Source organism: Narcine bancroftii, chromosome 2 (genome assembly GCF_036971445.1).
Source record: "Narcine bancroftii isolate sNarBan1 chromosome 2, sNarBan1.hap1, whole genome shotgun sequence".
NCBI classification, from domain to species: Eukaryota; Metazoa; Chordata; class Chondrichthyes; order Torpediniformes; family Narcinidae; genus Narcine; species Narcine bancroftii.
Genome location: NC_091470.1, coordinates 339,070,613 through 339,097,446, shown reverse-complemented (window position 1 = coordinate 339,097,446; position 26,834 = coordinate 339,070,613). Strand labels below are relative to the sequence as shown.

At 42.4% G+C, this 26,834-nt stretch overlaps 1 protein-coding gene across 7 annotated transcripts in view; it reads right to left on the bottom strand.

The window, feature by feature from the left end:
* The window catches only part of zc3h3 (zinc finger CCCH-type containing 3), a 353,231-nt gene that overhangs the window by 309,880 nt on the left and 16,517 nt on the right, over nt 1-26,834 (bottom strand). For all 7 annotated transcript variants that reach the window (XR_011352501.1, XM_069922187.1, XM_069922186.1 and 4 more), the window contains exon 3: nt 14,260-14,456. Coding sequence is in view for 6 of the 7 variants with exons in the window: in XM_069922187.1 (XP_069778288.1) it covers nt 14,260-14,456 (197 nt within the window). In the remaining variant the exon portion in view is untranslated. The remainder of the gene's footprint in view (nt 1-14,259; nt 14,457-26,834) is intronic.

The window sequence follows — 26,834 nt, the reverse complement described above, 5'->3', positions numbered from 1 at the left end:
CTTCACTACCTCAAAAGTCTCACAACCTGTGGCCATACCTTAGAAGACCATGACACCAACCTCCAGAGATTTCTGCACGCAGCAAAAGCCCTGAACCTCACTTATAACTTCAGCAAGTCCCTGATCAGTTTTAAACGCCTGGCTATCCTAGCCACGTGGTGGAGAATGGCATCACTGTCCCCGATCCCGATAAGATGCACCCCCTGTTAGAGCTTTTGTTTCCAGGACAACAAATGCTTTGAGGAGATGCCTGGAGTTTTTCTCATATTACGTCCAGTGGATCCCTCAATGTGTGGGTAAGTTTCACCCTCTCTTAAAAGCCATTACTTTCCCTCTCTCGGCTGGACCCCAAATGGCTATAAACCACCTCCGAAATCACATTGCGAAAGCAACCATGCATGGGGTGGACGAGAATATACCTTTCCAAGTGGAAAGCAACCATTAAGATGTAGCCCTGGCCACTATCCTCAACCAGGCAGGAAGGCCAGTTGCATTTTTTTCCTTGGACATTGCAAGGCCACAAGTTCTGAAACCCCTCAGTGGAAAAGGAGCCTCAAGCCATTGTAGAAGCTGTGAGGCACTGGAGACCGGACTGGTTGGAAATTTATGCTCCTCTTTGACCAGCGCTCAGTCACATTCGTGTTTAATAATGTCAAGAGCGGCAAAATCAAAATTGAAAAAATTGCTAGGTGGAGGATCAAACTCTCCACCTACAATTATGACACTGCCTATCGGCCAGGAGCCCTTACTGACCTTCAAGATATCTTATCCAGAGGAAGCTGTGCCTCTGCACACACCAGCCAAATGGGGTCTCTGCATAATGAGATCTGCCATCCAGGGGTTACCCACATGGCTCATTTTGTCATGGCGCGCAATGTGCTCTACTCCACGGAAGATGTCAGGGAAATGACCAGATTCTGCCAGGTCTGTGCAGAATGCAAGCCGCACTTCTACCACCTCGCAAAGGTGCACCCGATCAAGCCATCCAGGCCCTTCGAACAGCTCAGTGTCAATTTTAAGGGACCTCTCCCTTCCATGAACGGAAACACTTTTTTCCTCTGTATCATTGATGAGTACTCCTGCTTCCCGTTCACCATTCCATGTCTAGACACGTCCACTTCATCAGTCATAAAGACCCTAGATTTTATTTTTGCCCTGTTCGGGTATCCAGGCTATATTCATAGTGACTGGGGCTCAATCTTTATGAGTGACAAGCTATGTCAGTACCTGCTGGCGAGCGGCATTGCATCCAGCAGGACTACGAGCTACAACCCCCAGTGGAACGGGCAGGTTGAAAAGGAAAATGCCAAGGTCTGGAAGGCTATCAATCTGGCCCTCAAGTCAAGAGGCCTTCCAGACTCATGCTGCCAGGAAGTCCTCCCTATAGCACTCATTTTGACCATTTATGTACTGTGACCAACTCTACTCCTCACGAGCTCCTATTCAATTTTGAAAGAAGATTGGCATCAGGAACTACACTCCCTACCTGGCTTACAACTCCTGGTCTGGTCTTTCTCAGGAAGCACGTGAGGAGAAGCAAGTCCAAGCCCCTGGTGGAAAGGGTGAAACTGTTCAATGCTAATCTCACGTACACCTATGTTTAGTACCCAGATGGCAGGGAGGACACCGACTCCATCAGCGACCTAGCACCCACTAGAACAGAGGGTCCGTTGGCTCAAGGGCCCTGTGAGCCACAGAGCTCATTCCAACCACCCCAGTCAGGGCTTCAGGGAATCCAGTTCAGGAGGGATGTGCATCCCTCTCCATCATAGAGCCGTAGACCCTACCCGCCACTCCTCCCCCACAAGTGGAACAGGAGACTCAAGGAGCCCAAGGCCCTCCATCCTTAGGTGCTCCACCAGGATCTCCAGACCCCCCCCAGACCACTTAAATTTGTAAATAACTATATTTTTTCAAAACATTTTTTTGTGAATCAATGTTCTCTGTCTTCTGTAAATTCTGCAGGAAGGGTGAACTGATATTCACTGGTGATATGTTATACTGATGGCTGGCTCCATCCCCATCTACCCATATGCAAGTCTGGTTTCCCGCCTAAACCCTGAGCCCCTCTTAAGACCACTGTAAGACCCTACCCTCAGTTATAACCTAATAAAAACGTGTGTTCTCCCTCCAGTCGGGAGAGCTTTTATTCCTGCTATACACAGAAATCACCATGCTAAGTGACTCTTGTGAACAGCCAAACAAACAGCAATTGATCCTGGGTTTCATTATGTTGGATTTGAAGGGCTTGTCAAAGTTCCTTGAGTTGCCATTGAGTTATAAATATTCTTGGGAGCACCAAAGAGCCTCAAAAAGTCATACTCATTATATTTCCCTTGCTTTTTTCACTTCACCAGTTGTTCCAAACTTCTTTTGTGCAAATTTCTTGATATTGCGGTGATCTAGGTGCATGTAAAGATTCAGGGCTGTTCTGTCAGGTGCACAAGGCTTTCCTCTTCTGCTTACAGAGACATTCAGACAAACCCCAAAACTCTTTTCAGATATAAACACTGATGATGTATGGTCAACACTGGAAAAACAATGATGTTACATCAACCAGCATGTTCACAGTTCTACCATTATACTTAGTCCATGCCAGGCCAATACTTTAAAAGTGCATATTGAATCTGCTGTCTAAAGGAGTTAGGCATAAATAGCAGAAAATTAGTCAAAACACTCATTCCAGAAACTTTTATAAATAATGTAGGTCAGCACTTCAGTGCATTAATGAAGTTTATCAAAGGCATTTTCTTCCCACCCAGATGGAGAAAATAAAAGATACCTTGATATTCTAAGAAAAAAAAATATATATATTCAAGCTTACATCAACATCACCAGAATAAATTACTCAGTTACAGTCAATGCAAACCAGCTTCCATGTTTCTACATACACTTGAATTGTACATTTTATGGCTATGTACTACAGGTACTTCAACTGATCCCAGAGGGTTTCAGGGGACGGGTCCGTGAGGCGGGTTGCAACGTCGAGCTTTGCTTTGAGGTTTGCCTGGAAGTTTCCTCTCACTTCGTCTGACTGCAGGTTTCCAACATTGAACCTCTTTCTGGGGGCTTTATTGTTCCTGGGCTTTGGCTTGAAGTGAAGGTTGAAGTGACCATACTGCAATCCACTGAAGAGGTACTGGGCTTCTCCTCCAGGAAAAACAAGGACTGGTTTGACGAAAACAGCCAGGAAATCCAGGAGCTGCTGGCAAAGAAGCGAGCTGCCCACCAGGCTCACCTTACAAAGCCGTCCTGTCCAGAGAAGAAACAAGCCTTCCGTCGCGCATGCAGCCATCTTCAGCGCAAACTCCGGGAGATCCAAAATGAGTGGTGGACTAGCCTCGCCAAACGAACCCAGCTCAGCGCGGACATTGGCGACTTCGGGGGTTTCTACGAGGCTCTAAAGGCTGTGTACGGCCCCTCACCCCAAGTCCAAAGCCCGCTGCGCAGCTCAGACGGCAAAGTCCTCCTCAGCGACAAGATCTCCATCCTCAACCGATGGTCAGAACACTTCCAATCTCTTTTCAGTGCCAACCGCTCAGTCCAAGATTCTGCCCTGCTCCAGCTCCCTCAACAGCCCCTAAGGCTAGAGCTGGATGAGGTTCCCACCCTGGATGAGACATATAAGGCAATCGAACAACTGAAAAGCGGCAAAGCAGCAGGTATGGATGGAATCCCCCCAGAAGTCTGGAAGGCTGGCGGCAAAACTCTGCATGCCAAACTGCATGAGTTTTTCAAGCTTTGTTGGGACCAAGGTAAACTGCCTCAGGATCTTCGTGATGCCGCCATCATCACCCTGTACAAAAACAAAGGCGAGAAATCAGACTGCTCAAACTACAGGGGAATCACGTTGCTCTCCATTGCAGGCAAAATCTTCGCTAGGATTCTACTAAATAGAATAATACCTAGTGTCGCCGAGAATATTCTCCCAGAATCACAGTGCGGCTTTCGCGCAAACAGAGGAACCACTGACATGGTCTTTGCCCTCAGACAGCTCCAAGAAAAGTGCAGAGAACAAAACAAAGGACTCTACATCACCTTTGTTGACCTCACCAAAGCCTTCGACACCGTGAGCAGGAAAGGGCTTTGGCAAATACTAGAGCGCATCGGATGTCCCCCAAAGTTCCTCAACATGATTATCCAACTGCACGAAAACCAACAAGGTCGGGTCAGATACAGCAATGAGCTCTCTGAACCCTTCTCCATTAACAATGGCGTGAAGCAAGGCTGTGTTCTCGCACCAACCCTCTTTTCAATCTTCTTCAGCATGATGCTGAACCAAGCCATGAAAGACCCCAACAATGAAGACGCTGTTTACATCCGGTACCGCACGGATGGCAGTCTCTTCAATCTGAGGCGCCTGCAAGCTCACACCAAGACACAAGAGAAACTTGTCCGTGAACTACTCTTTGCAGACGATGCCGCTTTAGTTGCCCATTCAGAGCCAGCTCTTCAGCGCTTGACGTCCTGCTTTGCGGAAACTGCCAAAATGTTTGGCCTGGAAGTCAGCCTGAAGAAAACTGAGGTCCTCCATCAGCCAGCTCCCCACCATGACTACCAGCCCCCCCACATCTCCATCGGGCACACAAAACTCAAAACGGTCAACCAGTTTACCTATCTCAGCTGCACCATTTCATCAGATGCAAGGATCGACAATGAGATAGACAACAGACTCGCCAAGGCAAATAGCGCCTTTGGAAGACTACACAAAAGAGTCTGGAAAAACAACCAACTGAAAAACCTCACAAAGATAAGCGTATACAGAGCCGTTGTCATACCCACACTCCTGTTCGGCTCCGAATCATGGGTCCTCTACCGGCACCACCTACGGTTCCTAGAACGCTTCCACCAGCGTTGTCTCCGCTCCATCCTCAACATCCATTGGAGCGCTTACACCCCTAACGTCGAAGTACTCGAGATGGCAGAGGTCGACAGCATCGAGTCCACGCTGCTGAAGATCCAGCTGCGCTGGGTGGGTCATGTCTCCAGAATGGAGGACCATCGCCTTCCCAAGATCGTGTTATATGGCGAGCTCTCCACTGGCCACCGTGACAGAGGTGCACCAAAGAAAAGGTACAAGGACTGCCTAAAGAAATCTCTTGGTGCCTGCCACATTGACCACCGCCAGTGGGCTGAAAACGCCTCAAACCGTGCATCTTGGCGCCTCACAGTTTGGCGGGCAGCAACCTCCTTTGAAGAAGACCGCAGAGCCCACCTCACTGACAAAAGGCAAAGGAGGAAAAACCCAACACCCAACCCCAACCAACCAATTTTCCCTTGCAACCGCTGCAATCGTGTCTGCCTGTCCCGCATCGGACTTGTCAGCCACAAACGAGCCTGCAGCTGACGTGGACTTTTTACCCCCTCCATAAATCTTCGTCCACGAAGCCAAGCCAAAGAAGAAGAAAGAGTACAGGTACTGTTATAGAGCCTTTGGAAGACTACACAAAAGAGTCTGGAAAAACAACCAACTGAAAAACTTCACAAAGATTAGCGTATACAGAGCCGTGGTCATACCCACACTCCTGTTCAGCTCCGTCCGAATCATGGGTCCTCTACCGGCATCACCTACGGCTCCTAGAATGCTTCCACCAGTGTTGTCTCCGCTCCATCCTCAACATTCATTGGAGCGACTTCATCTCCAACATCAAAGTACTCGAGAAGGCAGAGGTCGACAGCATCGAATCCACCCTGCTGAAGATCCAACTGTGCTGGGTAGGTCACGTCTCCAGAATGGAGGACCATCGCCTTCCCAAGATCGTGTTATATGGCGAGCTCTCCACTGGCCACCGAGACACAGGTGCACCAAAGAAGAGGTACAAGGACTGTCTAAAGAAATCTCTTGGTGCAAGTGGGCTGATATCGCCTCAAACCGTGCATCTTGGTGCCTCACAGTTCAGCGGTCAGCAACCTCCTTTAAAGAAGACCGCAGAGCCCACCTCACTGACAAAAGACAAAGAAGGAAAAACCCAACACCCAACCCCAACCAACCAATTTTCCCCTGCAACCGCTGCAACCGTGTCTGCCTGTCCCGCATCGGACTTGTCAGCCACAAACGAGCCTGCAGCTGACATGGACATTACCCCTCCATAAATCTTCGTCCGCGAAGCCAAGCCAAAGAAAAAAAAGTACGGGTACATTGAGAAATGACTTTGGCCTTCATAAACTGACCACAAAAGCAGTACAAGTACTGAATGCTTTGAGCATTATCAGTACAGTAAAACTCCTGGTATTCGGCGTCTACGGGGATTGGTAGATGCCAAATAAGTGAATTTTCTGATTGCCTGAGACTGCGTGTTGCATAAACAGAGAACAGTGAGACATGCCAATTTAAACTTCCATATTTTTTACCCATTTATTTTCCGTGATTTCTTTTGCCAGTTGCTTGAATTCTGGATAACAGGGATTTTACTATATTATTGGTCAATGTGGTGTGAAGCCTATTGATTTTAATGTAAAACAGAAACAGAAACACATGACCATATTCCATTAAATTAACTCTGAAAATAGTCAATTTTATCTTTTTAATACTCCATGGTGGCTATTAGTAATATAATTTCCTTTTCATTAACTGTTAACTGGAAGACAATATATTAGTAGCCTTGACCTCTTCATGTGAACAAATGCTTAAATCTAGTCTGGTTAATTCAATTGTTTAAAAAGGGAGAAATTACTTAGCTTTTAGCTATCAAAAAGAATGAGGCCTGATGTTGATCGTGATTGAATTTCTAATGCTGCAAATTGATTGAATGCTGCAATTACAGCTTGCAGTAACTCAAGGAAATGGGATCGTCCCTCTCGGCCAAACATTTCCCTTTATTTAAAGCAATCCAATTTGCAAGGATAATTATATATTAGTGTTTCATCTGCAATCGGAAATGAACACAGAGATAGATCAGGCCAAGTGCAAGCACGTTATGGCTGTAAATTACTTGATGTGTCTCTTTTCACATAAAGAGAAAATTGGGCAATCAATTATCTGGGCGAACTGCAGAGCCAGAGCAATTCATGAGTACTGTGGCTGTTGCTCGTTATAGTTAAGCAGGTCTTCTAACATTCAAAACTTTTGCTGCAATGTATTTCGATATCAAAGTAATCACACTCTCCCTTCCCAATAATGACATTATTACTTAGATAATGAAAACAAGGTTTTATATTAAAAAATCTCCAAGGAAACGCGATAAATTCACTCTCCACTCTAACCATAACCTTTCAAACAATCTATTATAATCATCTTTCCATGGTTGGTCTGATGATCAATGTCAAACCAAATATGGTACTGAGCTGTTCAAACCAGGCAAACTGCAGGTCAAATCCTTGGTCTGTGCTTTGTTAGTCAATTCAGCAGAGAGGAACACTAGTTCGACAGAAGCACAATAACGTGGAGTGGAACCACCAATGGAACTTGGGAGCTCATATTGTACCCATCGCTGAAATCGAAGTCACAATTTTCTTGTTATTTTACTAATATTTCAGCATTGGATAGGATAATGGTCTTCAAATTATGATGGTTTCACTATGTTAATATCCTTCAGCGTGTGAAAGTGGATTTGTTCCGGTTAAGCATTCTAATTCCTGTCAAAATTTAGAATAGGTGCAGATGCTGCTGTCTGATTCCTTTGGCCTTCTAAATAAAATTACTTAAGATTAGGTCTGTGCATGGTTACAAATATTTTGAGAGACAAAAATATAATTATCAAGTCCATATAAAATTCTATTATTGTTATTCATGGTATATTAATTATGGCAGTATAGTCAACATTTTCTATTTAATCAGTTTGGTGTGTATGATTTATGTGTAAACCAGATAATAGAAACAAATTTCCTTGTCTGAAGGATACTGCAACATTGTAATGAAGAGGCCCATTTCGTGCTACTTTACCCAGTATGCATTGCAGATACATTCACAACAAGCCCCACATTGACTCACAAATACCTTCAAAAGTTGCACCTCAATAAAAAAAATGCAATCAATATGGCATTTCTAAAATGACCCATAATTTGAAATGAGAAATCTAAAGACACCTGAAATTATCAAACATTTCCAATTGTTCAGTCAATTCTCCAAATGACTCTTGCACAAATGAATGCTTCAATACACCTGATCAATAGCAATTACAAATCATAACAGAAGTGTCAAATTTCTAATGGCACAACTTAATCATTAAACAAACATTCAAAATGTATGTCAAATGGATAATAAAACTATGTGATGCCACACATACTCAAACTGAAATTTCAAATGGTATAAAATGATGGATGTCATCTCTAACCATTGAACAGATACCTATTTAAGAAAAAAAATTTCTGTGTACAAATCTAAGATTAAACATACCAGGATGTTTCATAATAAATAACATGTTAGATAAAAATGCAACCTTGAACCAATAGTGCCAATTTTTTTCAAGTGTCTTCCTATCAGATTTCAGTTATTGTCAGATTATATAGATGACATCACATACTGTATAACCCTAAGATTCTTTTTTCCCGCAGACAAGGCAGAATTTCCAACCCCAAAAAAACTATACACAATGTGTGCATAAACAAATTTTTAAAAATGTAAACGTTACGGGTTATTTAGTACGGTTATGGATAAAAATGTTTTTAAAAGAGATTGTGAAGTTTTAGTGTAGGTCACTTCACAGAGTAACCCTTCACAAAAGACATCTCATTTAAAATCCAAGAGCTTTGCTGAAGCTAGACACTGAGGTTCCAGGTGGCTTTGCAGAAGCAATGAAGAATGTTGATCTATTGGGTATGCGCAATAAAGTCCAGGCTCAGAAGTACTGATAAGATCTTTCAAAGAATGGTTTTGGAGGCTTGGGAGAGGTTTTTGTTTGGTTTTTACAAGCAGCAAAAGGGGAAAAAAAAACAAACAGGATTCTTCTCTGAGAAAGAGAGAGAGAAAAAGAGGTCAGTTCTACAGTAGCAGTTGAGGTTGACAACTGGCAAGCTGGCAGGCTTATTGAAAAATCCCATTTTGAAGACGGGTTGAGAGTTCTGAGTTCAGCCTGTTCAAACTCTTGTAGTCCTTACAAGAGGAAATGACTGGCTAGAGTGTTTCTCTTAAAATAAGGAAAACAAGAGTATCTCTGTGGTGACCTGGAAGAAGTTATCATTTGAAAAACCCATGATGGTGCAAGTTTCTTCAGCAAGATACTGAAGTGACCTATTGGAGAAATCTTTTTCTGTGTGTTGTGACAGATCATGTTGTATTTTATATTGTATATAGATATGTTTTAAAGCAGATAAATTGTGGCCAGTTTTTTTTTTAAGTGTAGGTCACATACAAACAATTCAAAACAGATCTCATTTGAAATGCTAGACTTCTGTTCAAGCCAGTCAAGCCGGCTCTGAGTGCCTTTGCAAAAGCTTTGGGGAGTGCCTAAAAAGATAGTTGTTTTGGAAAGCAACAGATGAAAGAACTCAGAGGATGAGGTCCGGAGCCTCAGGCTGTCTGAGTGCAGGTTGCTGTTCTAAGAGGGTCATGTGATTTTGTAAGCAGAGGGAGTCAAACGGGTTTTTTTTTCTCTGTGTGAGAAAGAGAGAGAGAGTTCAGAATGCAGTTCTACAGTTCAGCAGCAGAAGTTGGGATTGGAACATGACAAGCAAGCAAACGTAGAAAAAAAACATTTTGAAGGCAGGTTGTGAGTTCTTAGTTCAGCCTGGTCAAATCCTCTTGTGGTCCATACAAGGAGAGGATTGGCTGCCTAATTTTTCAATTGAAATAAGTAAACAAAAAGGAACTCTGTGGTGACCTGAAAGAAAGAGGTTATCACCTGGAAAACCCTGATGGGGCAGGTTTCTTCAGCAAGACACTGACATGGCTGCTAAGAAGGAATCAGTTTGTGTCCAGCAAACAACAAATCTCTCTCTGAAAACCCACAAGAATCTTCCTGAGCAGTAACCATATTCCTTTCAAACACCCAAAGCCTGATGAAATTCAATAATGTTAAATTCTGTGCACAGTATAAGAATTGCCTACAACCAGTGAACTTGGAAAAGTGAGAAGTGAGATTGAACTGTGAATCAAAGAACTTTTTCTAAACTTACATACATATTACATACTTAGAATTAGAAGGTGGTTAAATTAGGTTAAGTCCTGTTTTCATGTTTAAAAATAATTTAAAAAAACTTTTGTTTAAGTAACCATTTATCTTAGTGAATATCTATTGCTGCTGGGTTTTAGGTCCTGTGGGCTCTTTGCAGTGTCCAATGAGCAACAAATAGCTCTCTGAAACCAACAAGAACCTTTCTGAGCGGTAACCATTTACCTTTCAAGCACCAAAGCCTGGTGAAGATACATAAATGTTAAATTCTGTGCATAGTATAAGAATTGCCTGATACCAATGAACTTGGAGAAGTGAGAATGACTGGACTGTGAAACAAAGAACTTTTCTGAATATATACACATTCCATACACGTGCACTTAGAATTAGAAGGGGGTTACGTTTAGGTTAATAGTAATAAGCTAAAGTTTGATCTTGTTATTATATTTAAAGAAAATTAAAATTAACTTTTGCTTATCCACTGTCTTGGTGAATTTATATTACTGCTGGGTTTTGGATTCCTCTGGGCTCATAACAAAACAAACTAACTGCAATACAGAGAGGCTAAAAAAAAATACACAGGAGTCCTTAAACAAGTCCCATTAAGGAGTCTGATGGTGAAGAAGTAGCAGCTGGCAGTGCATGTCTTGTAGCACCTATACCTCTTTCCTGATAGTAGCAACGAAAAGAGAACATATGCCCGCAGGAAAAAGAATGACAGGTTGGTATGTAATCTCATGAATGTACTCTGACAATAAATCTGAAATCATTCTTTTAAAAATTCCCTACACTACATATAAATCTCTTCAATAGTCAGGATAAGGGCTCAATCTCACCAACCCCTTCTTCCATTGGTGGTTCATGCATTTGCTGCAGGTGATCCACAGTAAGTAAAGGAATATTCAAGATCGTCTATTGGCAAAAAAAAAGTTGAGAACCACTGCTGTAGACTAATTGATCGAAATTGACTGATATGATTATCCATGAATAGTCTTACTATTGTGTTCTGTGACTAATAGGATAATGAAGACAAACAAGACCATGCACTTTATCAGTTCATCATTTCTGGCTCTGAACATCTTCTCTATGATCACACTCAACACCAGCAGTCCTAAACTCAGTCCTCTGCCATAATCCCTCTGCACTGATGAATGTACAGCAAGATAATGCTATAAATCAAGCTTTAAAATGACTAATGACACAACAGTCATGAAATGGATATCAAAAAGAAGGAAGACAGAAAGTATAGTGGCATGGTACCAAAATAATCTCTTGCACAATTAATTATATATTTCAGGAAAGGGTGTTGAGACCACACCCCTGCCCCATCAATAATGCTGAAATGAAGAGAGAGCAGTAAACTACAAGCTCTTGGGAGTAAAGATTTCCAATGTCCTGCATAGGACCAATTACACTGATGTGACTTTCTGAGAAGAAGAGGGAGTTTAGCATGTACCCTATATACTTCAAAAATGTCCACAGGTACACTACGTCAGCGTACATGGAACATAGATAGCACAACACACTAAACCTGATCATTCTTACCCTTCCCTCCCTCATAGACCATAACCCTCTAATTTTTATTATATCCACATGCCTTACTAAGAGTCTTTTAAATATCCCTATTGTAATCAGCCTGTCTCTACCCCTGGCAATGTGTTCCAGCCACCTACCACTCTCTGTGTAAAAGACCCTCTTCTGACATCTCCTCTAACCTTTCCTCCAATCACCTTAAACTGATGTCCTCTAGTATTCCCATCACTGCCTTGGATGAGAGGTGCTGCTTGTCCACCCTATCTTTGCCTCTCATAATCTTAGGCACCTCTATTAAGTTGCCTCTCATCCACTGCACCAGAGAAACGACCTAGCTCATTCAACTTTTCTTTGTAAGATGCTCTCTAATCAGGTAGCATCCCGGCAAATCTCCTCTGCACACTTCCTAAAGCCACATCCATCCAATAATTATGTCCAGATTTGAACATAATATTTTAACTGTGATCTAACCACAGTTTTATTGTACTGCACCATTACCTCACAGCTCTTAAACTCAATCATCTGACTAATGAAGGCCAGCATGCCATATGCCTTTTTAACCATCCTATCAACATGTGCGACAACCTTGAGGGATCTAGACTTGGACCCCAAGATCCTCTGTTTGTCTACACTGCCAAAAATTCTGCCATTAATCTTGTATTCTGCCTTCAAGTTCGACTATCCAAATTGTACATCATATTTCTCCTGCCACTTCTCTGCCCCACTCTGCATCCTGCCTATATCCTCGTGTGACTTACAGCACAGCCTTCTACACTATTGAAAATTCCTCAAACTTTCTTGTCTTCTGCATTCTTACTAACCCACCCATTCATTTCTTCATCCAAGTCATTTATATCAATCACAAAAAGCAGTGATCCCAGAACTGACCCCTGCAGAAAGCCACTAGTCACCATCCTACAGGAAAATACATTCCATGTACAACCACACCTGGATCACAGCATGGATCCCATGCTGATGACTTTCTGGAGGAGTCTATCATGGAACCTTTATAAAATGTTTCACTAAAATCCATATTCTCTACATCCATATTTATATTTATTTCGACACCTTGGAAAACTCCATTTGATTTGTGAGGCATGTCCTGCCCACATGATAAGCAATGCTCCTCTAAATGCTTGCAAATCTTGTCACTACGAATCTGTTCCAATAGTTTGCCTACCATTAATGCAAGACTTACTGCTCTAATTCCCTGGATAATCCTCATTACCTTGAAACACAGAACAACATTTACCATCCTCCAATTCTTTGGCACCTCTTCTGTGGCCAGGGAGGATGCAAAAATAATTATCAACGACCCAGCAATCTCTTCCCTTACTTCCCATGGTAACCTGCTGCATATTCTGTCTAGCCTCAGGTACTGATCTACTCTAATGTTTTTCAGAAACTCCATCACTACTTCCTTCTTCACCTCAACATGCTCCAGCACATTTACCTGTTCTACGCTGATTCACATTTATCAAGGTCCCTCTCTGTGGTGAGCAATGAGGCAAAGTATTCATTGAGGACTTCTTTCTACCTCCTGGCATATTTCCCACTTTTCTCCTGAGTGATACGACCCTCATTGTGGTCATCCTTTTGTTCTTCACACAACTGTAGAATGCCTTTGGGTTTTCCTTGATCCTACTCACCAATGCTAATTCTTGCTCCCCTCTAGCTCTCCCATCCTTTCTAGTTTCTTCTGGCTACCTTATAATTTTCAAGAGCCCTGTCTGATTTTTGCTTCCTAAATTTTAAGCATGATTCTTTCTTCCACTTGACTAAACATTCAACCTCTCTTGTCATCCTACCAACCTATTCCTGTCTTTGAACTATAATCCAAGTGCAGCTCAATGGGGTGAGGTGGTCCTAAAAAACTCCACATTTTTGCTGTGTATTTCCCCAATTTCCTCCCAATTAACACTCAAATTCCTGACAAATGCCATTATAATTATCCCTTCCCCAATTAAATATTTCCAGTATCATTTGATTCTATCCTTATCTATGGTGATGGTAAAGATCAAAGTTGTGGTCAACATCTCCAAAATGCTTGTCCAATGAAATATCTGTCACATGGTCAGATTTATTGCCTTGTATTAGATTCAGTATGGTCTATCATCTGTTCAGTCTGTCCATATGCTGAAAAGGGATCGATCTTAGACACACCAAACAAATTTTGCCCCATCAAAACTTTCTCAACTAAAAAGATGCTATTTAATATTAAGGAAGTTAAAGTTACCCTTGCTAACAACCTTGTTACTTACTCTTTGGTTTTTGTTCTTCATTGTAACCCAATGGTCTATAATTGTGCTCTGCCTTTCTACTTCACACATTTGTTAGAGCTGACTTGTTCGAAGGCCAAAGAAAGAACCCCTCTTGCTGTAGCAGGTATAATATGAAAAATAATCCCAAACTTAAAACTTAAAAAGATCCTTTCTCTTCACCACCAGGTGATGAAACCAAATCTACTGCAGACTTATACCATTTAAGCAACTGGAGTTCATTCAGTTCTAGCATCAAATTAACTTAATTCAAACCTTTCTAAAGAAAAAGCTACACTGCTGTGCACTTCTTGATCACACTGAGATTTTTAAGGAACCAAAAAAAAGATCTGTAAGTTGCTATAGACAAACACAGACATATCCAAGACAATATGTTAAATTGAGTATCAGCTTCCTACCTTGCTTTGCACTACCATGTGATCCTGATGTTGTTAGCCTCTGCAGTCTGTGTTTGCTGATTTGCACAAGCCCTTTGCCTTGTGTCCTTTTTAAAAATGGAATGGATTTCCCATGCACAGTGTTCTTCTTTACGAGTAAGTAACGACTTTTCATAACTGGCAAGTTACCAACATTAAATTTCTTCTCTGTCGGTGAGCTGGCAAGGAATAGAGAAGGTACAAATGTTCTGAAGTGAAATCATGGAGTCTAATTCATCGAACATCATCGCACCTTTGAATGCAAGGATACAATCAAGCAAAACTAATTACTCCAAACCCAAGGCAAGATGTTTCAGTCTTTTTATCTGGAAAAATGACTTGCATCAGATTTACAATAGAATTATCTCACTGAATTAACTTTTACATTGCCTCTAATGTTACTGTATTGTTTTGTTAGGTGAGGAGACAAAAATTCTATGCAGTATTCCTTGTATGGCCTCACCAACACCCCGTACAATTGCAATAAAACCAACCTATTTTCAAATTCCAACTCCATTGCAATGATGGTTATATGTAGTTGCCCTTCATTGGACCAGCTCAGTAGCTTTTGTTTCCTCCCAACTTCTCAAAGCTTATCTATCTTTAAGGCTCAACTCAGGAGTGTAATGGAATACTTGTCTGGATTTGTTGTTTCAATAATCCCCAGGAAACTTCACAACAAACAAGACACAGCAGCAGTTTAACAAACAAAATTACAAATATTCACTCACCTCCTCCATCAATATCTAGTCATAACTTTGAGTTTTTGACAGTTATTTAAATTTCTAGATTTGCTTTATCTGCATATTTTCATAATATCTTGACATCTACACTAGCCTATCACACTATGTCAGTTCTCCTCCAACAGGGTACCACTGTCCTTTCATTCTTGGAGCCCTCCTCTCCACCACTCTCCCCACCCCGCCTACCACTATCTAGTTAAAATCTGATCTACACCCCAAGTTATGCAAATCACCAAGGCCCTGCATGGTTTAGAAGTCATTAAATGAAGGGAGTTTTCAAACTGGGTAACCAGAACCAGCAAACATATTCAACCATCAGCTTTCTAACTCTTTCTGCTACTCTCAAAGCTGGTCAAGTTATGTTTAAAATTCTAATTAAACATTTGGTAATCAGACCATGCTCTTAAATGGTCAAAATGACAATTAAAAAAAACAGTACTAAGCAATACCAGGATTTTAAATCTAAATGTCAATTTGTCTTAATAATGGTAATCATTTGCCAGCCAAAAGAACTTAGGCTCGAATCATACCCAAGAATCTGAACACACAATCTTGCATAACCATTGGCTGCTGTACAGAGGTAGTGAGAGATATTAGAAAAAGTCTTCTTGTATTTATCCTGAGGTTGGCTGAAATAAGAAAAGGTTCTCGGTGAAGGGTGAAAGATGAAATGTTCAATGAGAACTTCTTCACTTAAGAGGGTGGTAAGAGTGTGGAACAAGCTGCTAGTAGAGGTGGATTCGATTTTAATATTTAAGATTGGATAGGTACATGGATGGGAAGGGTACGGAGGGCTCTGGCTTTGGTGCAGGTTGATGGGACTAAGTGGAATAATAGGCACTGGCTAAAGTAACCTGTTTCTGTGCTGTGGTGATCTATGTTTCTATTGCTATCGTTAAAGTCGACCTGAATTGTATTAAAACAAACAGCAGAACCAAGCGTGTATAATCACTTCTTTATTGTCTAACGCTAGCGGGAGTAAGAGTACAAAGAATCAATAGACAATGTCACTCGTTCCCTACAATGAGCCTCATTCAGAGCATGAAGAGCATTAATTCCCTTTTACACTTAATCAAGCATGTGTTTCCAGGAAATTGCACTAGTTCCGCACAACTGGTGATTCTCAGCAATTATGTCCTTACGGTTATCTGCAGACAAGATCATTTGTGCTGAGTTGGCAACCACAGGATGTTCTTTTCTCTACAAGTCACTTATCTTAAGCAATGTACACATCATTCTGGGGCCATACTGTGGGTGTTACCCTTAAGGTTATCATGCTATATCCCTGGTAGTTTTAGTCATTATAGGGCCTTTTATAGTGAAAATTAGCAATCTGTAAAGACAGGTTTCCTTTGCTTTTCAGATGCTCTACTTACCTGCATAAAAGGTCCAACGTTCCAGGTTCCCACTGCCTAGGGTAGTAGTGTCAGAGGTGGAGTGAAGTCACTCCACCTCCTGCGTAAAAGGATTGCTGAAAGTGGCTCTAATCACGAAGGTAAGATGATTGACATCACACTGACAGCCCTGTCACCCGGCTGTGTTGTCACAGATCAGTTGGTCGAGCCGTCAGGCTGCGCTCACTCACTCCACCACGTTCCTCACACTACCCACTCCCACATGCTACCTGCTCCCTTCCGCTGTCCGCTCCTCATGCTGTCCCTTGGATAGAATGGCAGGGACTTTACAGGCTCCTGGCGGCAGCACCACTTTATTCAACTCGAGGTTTATGGCTTGAAGATTACGTGAACTGCACAGAGGGGCAATAAGGCTGAGAGGATGGAGTGGGGATCGGTGTGAGGCTGATAGGGGGAGATGGGGCAAGAGGAAGGGGGAATGTAAGAGGGAGGGAGTGAATGAAGAAGGAGGGGAATGCAGTGGGGCAGGGGTTGTCAATTAGCAGTGCAGGGTAACTGTGAGGTAGCGAGATGGGTGGCTGTCAGGCAGCGGGGCGGCAGGTCTGTCACAGGGCAGCCATTGCTGTGCTACACATTCCACCCCCCACTTTTGCACTGGAAAGCCAGTGCACTGTTCTTGGCTACATAAAAGGACTGCACTATCCTCCTTTTCCATCCTCTACATAAAAGGTAAATTCACCTTTTTTTAAAAAAAAATTGAGTATTTGTGCATAAAAACCCCTAGAGTAACAGCACAGAAATGTTAAAATATGAAGCAGTTATGTTTTTTTACCCAATTCATTAACCCTTTGTAATATATATGCTTTCACACTATCAATTTTCCATTAAAAAATGATTAAAGGGAATTTGGCAGATAATTAAAGGAGTAGGACATCTAACCATTTTTTTCTGTGTTGTGTCAAATGTTAGCACTGACAAGGCCAGTATTTATTGTCAAATATCTATGGAACCAATTATTGCTGTTTTCAGAAAGTTAGCAACTTTCTGACATTGATTTGTTGATTCCCACTCTATTCTGTGAATTTAAACCAGCCTTTCTCAAAAAGGGAAGGGCACAGCACACTTAAGGAGGCCATGGAATGAAATCACAACATATTTATCATGCTTTTTTATGTATTCGGTAGGAGAGTATGGAAACCAAGTAAACGATTGCTTCACAAGTAAGGTGAATCTTCACAAGTAAGGTGAATCTTGCTTCACAAGATTGCTTCATAAACCTTGAGGGCCCCCAAAGGGGACCAGAGCCGAAAAAAAAGGTTAAATGGCTGATTTAAACCAACAAAAGGAGCTGAATACATGAACCATTACAGAGCAAACTCAGGACTAAGATCAGGAAGGAATGTTTAACCAGAATAGAATGAACAAAAAGGCAGATAAAAGTTCATCAAGAAAACAAAGCTGATATGCCAAGTGCTAGAGGAACTCAACAAGTCATGCAGCATCCATGGAAAACAATAGTTAATCATCATTTCAGGCTTGACCCCCTTCTTTAGCTATGCCAGAGAGTAAGGTAGATTGAGGGTGGAGGGGGAAGGGCACAGGCTTAAAGGTGATAGGTGAATATTGGTAAGGGGAAGAAAGGAAAGAAGCTGAGAGGTGATGGGGGTGGGGCAAAGGGCTGAGAAAGATAGGAGAAAGGGAAGGGGTGCTAAAGGGAGGAGGTGCGGGTGATGGGCGGGGGAAAGAGAAGGAGTCATCCTCTGAGGGAGAGCAAGAAGGAGAAAATGAGGATGGGCAGGAAACAGGGGGGAGGAGATTGCAGGAAATTGGAGATTAATTGGAGACTGTCAAAATGGAAGACAAGATGTTTTTCTACCAATATGTGAGTGGCCTCGGTTTAGCAGTATATGAAGCCATGGACAGAAATGTCAGTGAGAGAATGGGATGTGGAACTGAAGTCACTATTGCGATAGACTGCGTGAAGGTGCTTAATGAAGCCACCCCCCAATCTGCATCCAGTCTCTCTGACATAGAAGATAGGAGCAGGAGTAGGTCATTCGACCCTTCGAGCCTGCTCCGCCATTCAACGAGATCATGGCTGATCTTAAAGTTCAGTACCCCGTCCCCGCCTTCTCTCCGTAACCTTTAATACCCTTATACTGAAGAAATAGATCTAATTCCCTCTTAAATATATTTAATGAACCTGCCTCTACTGCCCTCTGTGGCAATGAATTCCACAGATTCACCACCCTCTGGGTATAGAAATTCCTCCTCATCTCGGTCCTAAATGGTTTGCCTATTATCCTCAAACCATGGCCCCGGGTTCGGGATTTTCCCATCACATCTGCATCCACTCTGTCCAGTCCTGCCAGAATTTTATATGTCTCTATGAAATCCCCTCTCAATCTTCTAAACTCCAGCGAGTACAATCCCAATCTTTCCTCATAAGTCATTCCTGCCATTCCAGGTATCAGCCTGGTGAATCGCCTCTGCACTCCCTCCATTGCAAGGCATATAGGGACCACACCAAAACACAAGAAATAAAAGCAAGAGTTTGTCATTTGGCTCCTTGTATCTATTCCACTCTCTAACAGGATAATATTTCATTGACACTTCCCTTCATCTAACTCACATTCCTTGATTCCCATAATACCTAATAAAAATGAAGCTCTGGCTTGATTAAAATGATTGATTCCCCACAGTCCACCAATTTCAAAAGATTGCCATCCTATTAGCAAACAAATTTCTTCTCACTTCCATCCTAAAAAGTGACTGAATATGTTAAGAATGTGACCTGTGGTTCCAAACACAACAGCCAGTAAAATATCAACTCCCTGATGATCCTGTAAAGTCTGATAACAATGCTGTTATGTTTCCATGAACACCTCTTCTAAAAGCCTGGAGAGCTTCAGCACAGTTCTACTTAATTTCTTTTCACATGACAAACCTGCATCCAACATGCCTAAGCTGATTAACCTCAGCTGCACTCGCTTAATTTCAGGTACATCAGTTCTTTGTGCAGAGAAACCAGACCTAGACACATTAGAGTAAGGCTCCAATAATCTAGCAGGTTCAGGTCTTGGTAGTCTAACAGATTTTCCAGGCCACCATTCCATTTCTGTAATTATTCTCAATTATTAATATCTCAACACATTTTATGAGATGCTACGTAGTGTTATAATCAATTTTTCAGTGAGCCTGACAAAATTAAAACTGTAGAACAGAAAGTGTGGCTAGTTGAATGGGACCTCAGGAACTGAAAGCTTGGAAATTTGAAAGGGTACACAACAAACATTATTTGATGCTGAACTAACAAGATTTTCCAATAGCTGGAAAGCAGATCATTGGAGTTGTTCTGTATTCTGAATCATTCTGACACTCAAGCATTCCAAAGCATTAAAATATATTTAAAAATTAAAAATTTAAACTCTCAAAATTAAAGAAACTTAGACTGAAACTTATCCATCTCCCTCAAAATGAAGGAACATGCACCAAGCAAAACATATAGCTCCAGAAGGCTGAGCAGCAACTGCTGGAAGGAATTGTTCATCAATGCCATAGTTAAGATAACAGTGCCAGGGATCTCCCACGAAGTTCAAGATCTTCACATTTCCGAGGGTGGCTGCCATATTATCAGCCTATGTCTGTCGCATTAGAAAGTTATGCACTGCTCCTGTCGTAGAGAATCCTGCAGCAGTGGAACGATTGGTGCTTAAATAACTCATTGCTAACTTCTAGTAGCAATAACTTACATTTATCTATAGAAATCCTCTCTCTTTCTCGAAGTGGAATAAATAAAATATAAAGGAATAATCATTAGTACAAAATATCCATTTAAAAATGATCTCTGAGAAGTAATGTGACTAGAAAGGTCAGCATTCATCAGGTGTTCCCAATTTCTCTAGACTTGGTCTCTTCCATACTTTCCTCATAACCTTCTCCTTCATGTTTCCAGTGCATTTATGTTCTTCATTTAATAATACAAATATTGTACACAGTATGCCAGATACAGTCTCATCAATACCCTATACAAATATTGTACACAGTATGCCAGATACAATCTCATCAATATCCTATACAAATATTGTACACAGTATGCCAGATACAGTCTCATCAATATCCTATACAAATATTGTACACAGTATGCCAGATACAGTCTCATCAATATCCTATACAAATATTGTACACAGTATGCCAGATAGTCTCATCCATATCCTACACAAATATTGTACACAGTATGCCAGATACAGTCTCATCCATATCCTATACAAATATTGTACACAGTATGCCAGATAGTCTCATCAATATCCTATACAAATATTGTACACAGTATGCCAGATATAGTCTCATCAATATCCTATACAAATATTGTACACAGTATGCCAGATACAGTCTCATCAATATCCTATACACCTCAAACATAACCACTTTTTTTTGAAGTTAGTTTTTCTCACATTTTCAACCCTCTCAAAGAGAGGCAAGGTGAAAATTGTCCAAATTGTCATATTTCTCACATAGGAAGGTGGTTTTGTAAGAAGTCAATCATCACACCCCAGGATAACACTGCAGGGATTCCTCACGACAGTGTACTAAGCCCAGCTCTTTTCAGCTATTTCAATAACAGTGCTTCCAACATGAATGGACACATTCACTCCTGGTAATATAACGTTCAAATTCCATTCACAACTCCTCACCAAATGAAGCAGCGCCATGCCCAAGCTAGACACCATTCAGGAATGGACTAATAGGTGTTAACTAACATTCATGTCACAAAAATGCAAGGAACTTTCTATCTTTAGCAAGAGAGAGTCTAACCATGTCTCTTTGACATTGAGTTCTATGACCATCACCAAATCCCCCCCTCCATTATGTTTATGGGGTTATCAATCATAAATGGTATAGTTCCAGCCACATGAAAACCATGGCTACAAACGGATGTACAGGTTGAATAACCTGTACTGAAATATACCCATTCTGATCTTTGTACCATCAAGGCACATTACAGGAGCATGATGGGATATTCTTAATTTATCTAGATGAATGTCACTTCAAAAACTCTTAAAAAGCTTGATATCAACCAGGACACATATTCCTGTTTTCCATCACCTTAAATTCTACACCACTGGTGTGCAGTGAAATCTTGTGGCCCTGCTGGAGTACAGGTTAAAATTCATTAGTCAAGTAATCTTAGGACCTGATGGTGCCAGTCAACAGAAGTTACCTTGTTATCATGTTCAGTAAGCTAACTGTTCTATTTTTATATAGACACACCTAGGGTCATGTAAGGATTTCAAGAACTGACTGTAAACTAACATTTCTCCAAGTTGGTAACGTTAGCAACTGAGATGGTAAAGGATGAACTAGTTGATTAGTTAGGTTCCGATGTTAAAGAAACACAAAAGCTGAAGATCCTGGAATCTTGAGCAGACAAATAATCACCAGAGGAACTCAACAGATCAGCTAACATAACAGGCATAAATGGTCATACTCTTTATCAAGATCACAGGGAAAGAGAGGCGATATTACGAATATAAAAGGGGGAAACATCTGAGGGAGGGGCCATCACAACTTTAAGACAGAACAGAGAGGTGGAGAGACAGGTAGAGGCAAAGACCACTAGAAAGAGGGGTGGGGGGGTGGGGGGAAAGAAAAGTTAGAGGGAGAAAACCTGCAGATGTGGCTACTTGTGGGATTGTGCTCTCTATTCTCAGAGATAAGTTTCTGCGAGACTCCCTGATCTGCTTTTCATTTCCAATACACCCTTCCTCCCAACTGGGCACTACATTCAGTGTACTCTGTGTGGCCTCCTACATTGGTGAAGCAAAATTGCAGATTGCCTGACAGTTTTGCCAAACACCATCACTCTGCTTGTGGGTCTTAATGAGCTTCTTGTAGCTGTGGGTAAAGAGATGGAAACTGTGGAATCGGATGGGGATAGGGAGTACCTAAAATGAGAAAAATCAATATTCATGCTGTCAGGTTTAAGGCTGTCCATGACTAACAGGATGTGTTCGTCTGTTAAGTTTATATGGCTTTACCCTAACAATGGAGGGCGCTAAGAGCAGATATTTCACAGTCAGGATGGCTGAGCCTACAAGAAGCTCATTAAGACCCACAAGCAGAGTGATGGTGTTTGGCAAAACTGTCAGGCAATCTGCAATTTTGCTTCACCAATGTAGGAGGCCACACTGAATGTAGTGCCCAGTTGGGAGGAAGGGTGTATTGGAAATGAAAAGCAGATCAGGGAGTCTCGCAGAAACTTATCTCTGAGAATAGAGAGCACAATCCCACAAGTAGCCACATCTCCCCCTCTCCATCACCAGGCACTTCCCCATGTAACTGCAGAAAGAGCAAAAGTCAGTTCTTGAAACCCTTATATGACCCTAGGAGTGTCTATATGAAAACAGAACAGTTAGCTTACTGAACATGATAACAAGGTAACTTCTGATGACTGGCACCATCAGGTCCTAAGATTACTCGACTAATGAATTTTAACCTGTTCTCTAGCGGGGCCACAAGAATCACTGCACACCAGTGGTGCAGAATTTAAGGTGATGGAAAACAGGAAGGTGTGTCCTGGTTGATATCAAGCTTTTTAAGAGGCTCCATCCAGGGCCAGAAAAAGACCTTTCAGATAAGGCAGAGTTTTAAATTTTATGTAATTCCCACCTCCATCTGGTTCCATTATTTCCATTTCTTCTTTATACCTACTTCTATACTCATTTTTGTCCCTCGCCAACTTTTCTTGCCCCACTTCCTAGTCGTCTCTCCCCCTCTCACACCTATCACTTCTGGGGCCTTCCCCATCTTCTTCACCTCATTTACCCAAAGGTGCAGCTGATACTACCTTGTCAGGATTATGAAAACTGAAACAAAAATCATAAGTAGAATACGATAATAGAAAGTTTCAGTCCCCAAGAGTTTATCAACAGGACTTTGTATGATTGACTGGGCAAGCAGTGCCCAACTCTATGAGATAGCTTGTCTGGATTTATTATTTCTGTACTTGGATTTAATTTAATTAATTCTGTATTATTACATACACCAAAATAAAAAGGAAAAAGACTATTGTTTTTGCATGCTATCCTGGCAAATCAAAGTCCTGTACACAGTAAAATGGGTGGCGCAAGAAGAAAAAAGTTTATGGTATTGTGGTGGCGCACATCCTCATGGCAAACCAGGCCCGCTTCTATCGCCACGTGGTGGGGCAGCCATGGGGAAATGGCGTCGTCAGAGGTTTCTCTCTGACTCCAGCATCCTTCCAGTGCGCACCCTGGGCAGCGATTATGATGTCACAATGGACCAGGTAACTGAGTTCATGCTGCCCTTAAAGGGGCGCGCTGAATTTTAATAAAAACTGTTGTTAACGACCATCAGTGCGTTGGAGTGATTTCCTTCAGCTCCTGCAATTGCCACAGTATTAGTGTTAAAGAGAAAAGTACAAACAATGCTTCAAATGATCTTTTACTAATGGGAGGTCTGTTTAAGTGTATTTGCAAACTGACATCTTCTGCCTGAGAAAAAAAGGTGTGGGGGGGGGGGGGGGGTGGTGCATGGCTGGGGGTAGTGGTGAAGAGGTTAGAGAGAATGTGACTGGGATAGGCCCTTTCATATCCAAGACATCTCCTCTTACTTACCCTCCAACAGGACCCCACCAAAACTCAACAAACCACTGTATTACGCACCATCTCCCAACTCATCACTTCAGGTCACCTCCCTGGCATAGCCTCCAATCTCATTGTTTCCCAACCCTGTACCACCCGTTTCTACTGTTACGACATAGACCAGTAGCAACAGAAATTCACCAAGACAATGTTATCTTCAAAACAATAATTTTTATTAATAACTATTAATATAATTTCTTACTTAACTCTAAACTTAACCCCACAATGTGTGTGCGTGCGTGTGTGCGTTTTTAGGCACAATTCTGAAGAGATGATTCAAATTTAAAGTTCAATCTTAGAGATCTTTTGTGTTGAAGCGCAGAGTCTTTAAACTGCTGTTCAAAAGTTAACAAAACTCAAATTCTTGTAGAATTGCATTCAGAGAATTATTTCTTCATATGAATGACTTTTTTCACAATTCCCCTATCTTGCATGGAAGTTACAGAACTTGTGATTTTCACGAAGATTTCACAAACCCAGGCAAGGGTTTTACAAAGTAACATTAAAATCCACATGCAAAAATCATCTTGCTTTCTTTCAGTCAAAAGTGACTAGTTAAAATGGCCACAACAGCACTGTTCTCTCTCGACAAAGAAGTAGCAAAGTAGCCAACCTTTCCAAAAGCACTCAACATTGCCTCACTTGTCAAGAAGGCACTGTACTTGCACTTGGGCAGGCACAAATGGCGACTAAAAAAGGCAATTGGCTTCCATGTATTGTCCATGAACTGCTGGAGGACTGCTATCGCTGTTGCGGACGCATCAACCGTAATGGCAGTTGGGGCCTCCATCTGTGGGTGTACAAGCATAGTTGAGCTGGCAAGGACGTCTTTCATCTTCTCAAAAGCAGCTGTAGCATCAGAGGTCCAATGGAATTCTTTCATGGAGACGAAGATGAGGTGGAAGATGGGTCGCATAAAAGCAGCAGCCTGGGGAATATACCTGTTGTAGAAATTGACCATTCCTATAAATTCCTGAAGGCCTTTAACTGTGGTTGGCTGTGGAAACTGGCAAATGGGCACTACTTTGTCTGGGAGGGTTACTGCAGCGACCTTGGTTATATAATGGCCCAGGAAATCTGTTGACAGCTGAATTCACATTTGGCCGGATTAATAGTGAGGCCAAACTGGCGTAACCAGGAAAGGAGCTGGCGGAGGTGGGTGACATGTTCCTCAGGCATAGCACTTGCCATCAAGATGTCATGAAGGTAAATTAAGAGGTAGGGCATGTCACTCCTTAAGGCAGCCATTAGCCGCTGGAATGTTTGGGCTGCATTTTTAAGGACAAAGGGCTTCCGTTGAAATTTGAAAAGGCTAAAAGGGGTGATAAATGGCCATTTTTTGTACATAATCTGGGTGGACCAGTATTTGGTGACAGCCCGATGGGGTCGACCTTGGAGAAAATACAGGCGCCGTTGAGTTTGGCTGTGAAGTCCTGTATGTGTGGGACTGGATAGCGATTGGGAATGGTGATGTTGTTTAATCTCCTGTCGGATCTCCAGCTGACATTAGCAGTACCATGTGTAGTGGCAAGGACCATGAGCTGTCTGACCTGCAGACAATGCCTAGCTCTTCCATGCGAACGAACTCCTTGGCGAGCTTGAGCTTGTCGGGTGCCAGCTGACGGGCCCGAGAGTGAATAGGCAGACCCTTGGTCGAAATGTGATGCAGCAATCCATGGGGAAGCTGAGTGGTTGAAAACCATGAGCACAGGATGGCTGGCAATTTGGCGTGAGTAGTTGTTTGTAGCCAGCTCAACCACAGCGAGGCGAGTGGCCTGCTCATATGAAATTGCAAGGGGGATAGTTTGAAATGTCTCAGTGTGGACCAGCCGTCTGCCCTGTACGTGGATGAGAAGAGAGTGCGCCCAGAGAAAGTCTGCTTACAGCAGGGGCTTGTCCACTGTGGCCAAGGTGAAAAGCCAGTGAAAATCTGTATTTCCGAAACACAGGGGAATGCGTTTGCGCCCAAATGTGGAGATGGCAGAGTTGTTGGCTGCACGAAGGGTGGGGCCACGCAGTCTCATGTGTGTCTCAAGGGGAGTGGGCAGAATTATGCTCATCTCGGCTCCTGTGTCGATGAGGAACCTGTGATCCATGATGCTGTCCCACACACGGAGTAGGCTATTCCTTTGGCCAGCCGCCAGAGCCACTAACGGTGGCTGGCCCAGAGTTGATGGCACTTTCAAGCTTCTGCTCCCAGCGCTGGTGATAGGAGCACAGACGCTGCTCTGGGGGGGGATTCTGAGTCTGGCGGGAGGGGCGCCTCTCTGCTGGCAGGCTCAGTTTGCGGGGCGGTTACTGTGGTGGCTTGGTTAGTCAGTGAAGGGCCTCTGGATTTTCACATTTCATGCGGTAGAGGACATTGGCCCAGTCTGCTACTTTCCGAGGGTCACTGAAATCAGGGATTTGCTCCAGGAAGGCCTGTTCGAACATAAGCTAGGGCTTGTGTCCTTCCGTCAGTGTGAGCATCTTGTCCATCAAGGCAGAGGTATGTGGAGATGCAGACTTTATCTGCCCTATCACAGCGTGAGAGACTATAGGTGGTTATGAGGAGGTTTTTTAAAGCTAGGTATTTACCTTCCTCTGGCAGCACTTGGATGAGGTCATTTCCATGGACAGTGGTCTCTTGGTCAAGGGAACTGACAACATAGAAGTACCTGGTAGCATCCGAGGAGATTTGCTTGATCTGGAACTGAGCCTCCACTTGGCTGAACCAAGTGCTGGGGCGATTGGTCCAGAACATGGGTAGCTTGAGCGCTACAGCGGCGAATGCTGCAGGATCCATTCAGTAAGAG